General features: G+C 51.6%; 1 protein-coding gene across 1 annotated transcript; it reads right to left on the reverse strand.

Moving 5' to 3' along the window:
- Positions 1–990: 990 nt before the first annotated feature.
- Positions 991–5,914, reverse strand: ARPC5 (actin related protein 2/3 complex subunit 5). The gene is made up of 4 exons (XM_027723497.2): positions 5,736–5,914; positions 4,881–4,953; positions 3,026–3,202; positions 991–2,226 (listed from the first exon to the last, which is right to left on the reverse strand). The coding sequence occupies exons 1-4, from the start codon at positions 5,876–5,878 to the stop codon at positions 2,164–2,166; spliced, it is 456 nt and encodes a 151-aa protein (XP_027579298.1). The 5' UTR covers positions 5,879–5,914; the 3' UTR covers positions 991–2,163.
- Positions 5,915–6,148: the final 234 nt, after the last annotated feature.

Genomic DNA, 6,148 nt, shown 5'->3' on the forward strand with positions numbered 1-6,148 from the left:
ACTCGAAGTTTTATGGCTCTTTTCCCAAACGGTGACAGGGAGTGACACGGGAGGCCATGGGAACTCTGGCCAAGAGTGATGACCAGAGCCCAGGGCCTGGTGTGGGCTGCAGCTCCATGGTGGGAGGGAGGAAGGACAGCAGTGTCTCCTGGCTGTGACGAAGGCAGGATGTGACTGATGAGGTGCTGTTGCCACACGCTCCAGCCCAAGCTGAAGGCAGCAGAGCTCTGCAAACCCTGTCCCCCTTCTGGCAGGTCTGACCTACACCAAGTTTTCCACTGAAGGCTTCCTTCTCCTAATAGGAATCTCACCCCCTGTTGTGGTGATCATTTGATCCACCAATATGAGCCAGGCAGGATCTGGAGGAAAGAGGTACAGGTTTGCTTTTTCCCTTCCTGTCACCCATTACCAACAGAGGTGCCTCCCTGCAAGTCCTGCACTATCCCCACATCAGCATGTGTTTTAGCACATCCCTGAGCACAAATACAGATGTACACATTTTGGAAATATTCCTAAATCCATCACAGCCTCACCTGAGGGGATATGGAGAACCTTAAGATCACTCTTTTTGTTCCCTTCATTTATCTAATGCTATCTAGAGCATCAATGACCTGCTTTGGCACCAATTGCTTTGGAAAATATTTTTAACTTCTCTGAGATTGCAGGTTTTAATGTTTTAAATAAGGATTGATTGTTGTCTTAACCAAATGTGGACAAGTGGAATGAACCAGAGAAGCCAACCACAGACCCTGGGAGAGCCGTACAGATGGAGCCATGGCTGCATGGGCTCAGGGGAGGCTCCTGTACGTGTGTATGGGTGAAACCTGGACTTTCTGTGGCCTCTGCAGCAAGGCTGGGGTTTCCACTTGGTGTGCTCAGTGCTCTTGTGGTGGTATGTAGGAAAAGCGTCCTAGGAAGACAACTAGACAATCTGTGTTGTCCACCCTGGAGGAGGAGCCTGCTGAAACTTGAAGGTATGTCAGACATGGGAGTAAATATTCAGTGGAGATTTGTTGTCTGGTCTTTATTATTATTACAAAAAAAAAAAAAGCAGATATCAAAAAACAGCAAGGATTTCAGAAGGTCCCCAACAGTTTTACAGAAATGAACTGCAGTAAAATAGTGAAAGTAAAATATGTATTTTTCAGTCCTGGCCCTAAACCTTCTACGGTGATCTGTGGCCTGGGATGCCCTGGGCTTTCCTAATTCTTTCTAAAATACTCCCCTTTATTTGGGAACCCAATTGGCCCACTAGCTAACATAATGAGGCACAATGCAACAGGAATGTGAGCTGTTTGGTATCCTTACAGACTCTACACATCCAGAAGCAAAGTATGGGAACTCTGCAAGGATGGTGTGGATACCAGGATGTGTCTCTGCCTACCCCAAGCAGCCACTTAGTTGTGCTTGACAAAATCAAATCACTTTCCAGTTGCTGAAAGATGATTTGTTGTGTAAAAGCTGCTTTTTCTTCTTCTCATCAGGATCTTTGCTCCCCAAAATAAAGAGTTCACTGGGCTGAGCTCCAGTGTAAATGGACCATCAACCTTTTAAGTTCCATCATCCAAACTGCATGATGGACAACTTCATCCCATTGTGACCTTCCGCTGCAGACCCAGTGTTGGACTGGTCACAAGAAACAGGGAAACTCAGCTCTCTGGAATGATATTTGGGCTTGGGAAGGAGCTTTTACTTTCTGTCCTATTCACGGGTGTAGGTTCAGAGGTTGACCAAAGGCAACGTGGTCCAGTTACCTGTGTTAATAATAGCTGCCCCACTTCTCAAATACAGATTTTAGCTCAAAACACTGCTTGGCTAGAGAAAAGAATTAAGACATTGCCCTGCGTCCCTCAGCATTTGCTCAGAGAGTCAGGTCCAGATCTGCCACGATTACACACAAATGCACATCACCCTAAACACCAGGTTCACGTCACTGTACGAGTCACTGAAATGTCGGCCAGTATCAAATATTCCTGTTAGAAGTAAAATTGCACCTTCATAATTTTCCAGAACTTAACCACGAAAGAGATCACGACACGCATTACTTGTCAGGTATGAAAGAAGCAGAGAGAAGGCAAGCTGAGAGACAAGGGCTGCCCCCGGGGCAGCCGTGGCAGAGGCTTGGTCGGGCTTTGCACCAGCAGTTCCCACTCGCTGCTGGATCTAAACCGTCTTCCTGGCAGTCAGCACGCGGACAATGGACCCAACTCCTCCAGCAGCCAGGGCCTGGGAGGGGAAACACAAGAATTAACACCAGGCCAGGGGAGCTACAGGCTACCAGGACCTGAAGGAGCCAACAAGAAAGAGGGAGAGGGACTTTCTAAAAGAGCATGAAGTGACAGGACAAGGGGCAATGGCTTCACACTGACAGAGGGCGTTATAGATTATTAGGAGGGAATCCTTCCCTGGGAGGGTGGGGAGGCCCTGGCACAGGTTGCCCAGAGAAGCTGTGGCTGCCCCTGGATCCCTGGAAGTGTCCAAGGCCAGGTTGGACAGGGCTTGGAGCAACCTGGGCTAGTGGGAGGTGTCCCTGCCCATGGCAGGGGGTGGAATGGGATGGGCTTTAAGGCCCCTTCCAACCCAAACCATTCTGGGATTCTATGAAATGACTCAGATCCCAACTATATTTCAAATGAGCATCTCCCTGCCCTCCACAAAACACCAGCACCCAGGGTGCCAGGGCAGGATAATCATACTCACTTTAAACACAGCTATTTAACTTAGAGTAAGCTTTGATTTCTCTGCATAACCAAGCTGCAAATTATGCTTCCATATGCTTGAGCCACCAAATCCAACCATTTTGTTTGCCTCGGTGTAAGGAAAAACCAAATTTTATCTGTAGAATCTTTACCCAAGGAACCAGGAGAAGGCACAGGATGTAACTCAGCTGTGAGGTTGTGGGATCATACCCTCCTCACAGCCTGAAATACGGCTCTGGAGTTTCACCAGACAGGAAGGGGGCTCTTACCAGGGCCGGGACCTGCCACCAGGGATAACCCAGCAGGAGCTCGCCCCACCCACGCACCTTCTCGTGCCACTGGAGCAGCACAGCACTGCTGTTGTCAGAGGGGCTCTCAAAGCCCTTGTAGATGTACTTCATGAGCAGGTCCACACTGTTCTTGTCCAGTGACTGCACCGCCTTCTCGATATCGTTGGCTTTGAAGGAGATGAGGACCTTCAGCACAATGCTCTCAGCACGATCCTGTCAACAGGCAGGCACAGACACATCCATTCTCGTGTAAGATGCATCCAAATACTGCTCCTCTCTCAAAAAAGTGAATGAGAATGTTTTCCTCTTTAACAGTTCTGAACAGGACAGTGTGTGATGCTAACATGTAACAGACAAGGATAAACAGTGTAAAGAGTTTGCCCTGCTCTAGTTTTTTGGTCTCTCTGCTCATGTTTGCAATTCTTGGCTATAGTAATAAATAATGCAATTATTTTAGACAATTGTATCTAAATATTTTAATTAAATAATACTTAATGTTCATATCAAAGCTCAAGGTCTAGCAAGCTCCAAAAGAATTATGACAATTAAGTGCTTGTCTGACCTCCCTTTCCACCAGAGCCTTTTCCATGCCTCTGTACTCTTCAATGTGACACAACTATTATATTCCATGGAAATGCCATGGCCAGCCTGGAAGAGGTGACTGCTGGAAGCCACGTGTTTTCCAAACAGTCAGCTGCTGTCCCAGGCACACTGGCTGCAGACTGGCAGCATTAATATTGTGCATTAATAAGCATTTGCAAGTTGATCTGCATGTCATTTCGTGGAGGCCCAGGAATGTGTGTGGCATGCTCATGGTGGCACTTAGCCATGTAATCAGCAAAGAACAGCTCTTCTTCTCTTCCTGTTCATCCATCACTAACTGAGGATAAAAAAAAGGTCTTGGGTTTACTGGACTTCACACAAACACTTCAAGCAGCTTCCCCCTACATAAACTGCGGATGTCAGTGTTCTTGCCCAATTTAATATCCCATAACCACTTGGCTTAGCAAGACTTCTCACAGGAAGAACTGCAAGTAAAAATACAGAAGTTCTAAAGACCAACTAAAAATGAAAGCAGACATTAATATTAATTCACTCTGCCCTCTTCAATTCCACTACCAAGCGTGTTCTTAAATCCATCAATACAGGGCTAATGGAAACAAGTCACTAATGTCAGGGCCATCTGTAACAGCTGGTTCTCAGAGCCTCATGAAATCCCTCAGGAATCATGGCTGGGGCTAAAGGGAAAAAACTCTGCCACATGAGCAGCACGGAGGTGTGCCTGTGGACAGGGAGAACTGACTGCAGGCACTCACTACCTGGGCAGTGCCACATCTTATCAGCTCGTTCCTCCCACCACCCAATCATGAGCCATTCAGGGGTTATTCTGGGGACACTCAGAAATGCACACACCCACTCTCTGTCACAGGGGGAGGGCTGGCCTTTTCCGAGGTTTTAACAGCTTCACTCTGATTGGATGTGATAAGCACCAATTCTTCCTTTTTTGTAGGCTCACTGCTAATGGTTTCATTTGTCAGAGGTGACAACTGCGACTCTGGTTCTCAGATCACTCAGCACCAACTACATCCTTGTGCTGCCACGTCCGGGTCACACACAGGCACCCGGTGACACCTGGGCATATAAAACACAACCAACACAGGTAGGAGAACACACCACACCTCATCCAGCACCAAGCTGAAGTTACCGTGACAGATGACACTTGAACTACAGTACTTCCAACAAGATTAAAACACTAGTGGTCATGGATGTTTCGATATCAGGGAATACCCTAAAACCTGCTTCCTCAAAGTACACCTGGCAGGACAGGGGCAACAGAGACAGGAAAGGATTTTTAGGGAGTAACCCATGAGTGAGTTAGTTACTATTTCACCTTCACTGCCTGGTTCTTTGTGTTGATGGGAGGGTTCTTCAGAGCCGCCTGCAGGGCAGCCATCATGTTCCCTGTGCCAGATGGTTAAGGACCAGACACCAAATGCACGGAAATCAAGCACCAAGTACTAGGACAGCCATACTCTGCATGACTGAAAACACTCCAAGCTCAGTGGATGCAATGATTCCCTCACCAGCTAGCACAGATTACAGCCTAAGGCAGCAATTTTTAGGCCACTTAAGACAGGAGGAGCACCAACAAGCAGCTGTACAGCTCCAGGACTGGAGAATAGCTCCTAGGCCCTTCAGTGAATGAGGATCCAAGTAAAAGAAATCATTCTCCATCGCTTCTGCAATTTGCAGCCCTGGAGAACAGGCCTCAGCCGGGCACACCCACCTCCGGCAGCCGCTGGGACAGCAACCGAGCCCCGCCGGGACAGCAGCCCAGCGAACCCAGCGCGGGCGGGTGGGGAGCGCTGCTCCAGGGGCGGCCAGCCGGGCACGGGGGGAGCGGGCACAGGGAGCGACCCCCGTCGTCCCTCCAGCCGTGAGACCTCCCCGTGACAGCGCAGCCCCGGGCACCGCCGCGGGGGTGAAGCGGGGCTGCCTCCCTCCTCCCCCTGCAGCCCCCTCCCCGTCCTCCGCCAGACCCTTCCCCCGCCAGCCTCTTTCCCTGCCCACTACAAGCCCCTTTCCCTTCAGCCCTTTCTCCTTTCAGCCTCTGCGGCTTCTCCCCGCCCGCCCCTTCCCCTCTGGCCCCGCTCGGTCCCTTCCCTCCCTCCCCGCTCGCCCATGTTCCCACACAAGGCCGCCCGGCCGCGCCCGCTCCCCCCGCCCGCCGCTCCCGCCAGGATATTGCCGCAGGCACGAGTCCACCTCGCCCTCGTCGGGCCCCGCTTGCCCGTCGCCCCCGTCCTCCTCATCCACGAACTTGTTCTCGTCGTACTCGTCCACATCCACCCGGCGGAACCGCGCCGAGGACACCGTGTGCTTCGCCATCGCCGCGCCCGCCCCGCGCAGCCGCCGCCCCGCCCCGGCCTCGCGCACACACGGGCTGCGCGCCGGCGCAGCGGGACAGCGGGGCAGGGCTGTGGGACAGCGGGGAAGGGCTGTGGGACAGCGGGGCAGGGCTGTGGGACAGCGGGGACAGCGGGGACAGCGGGGACAGCGGGGACAGCGGGGCAGGGCTGTGGGACAGCGGGGCAGGGCTGTGGGACGGCGGGGACAGCGGGGCAGGGCTGTGGGACAGCGGGGACAGCGGGGACAGCG

This window comes from Pipra filicauda, unplaced genomic scaffold, assembly GCF_003945595.2.
Source record: "Pipra filicauda isolate LSUMZ 115617 unplaced genomic scaffold, ASM394559v2 scaffold185_size1782982_pilon, whole genome shotgun sequence".
Classification (NCBI taxonomy): Eukaryota; Metazoa; Chordata; class Aves; order Passeriformes; family Pipridae; genus Pipra; species Pipra filicauda.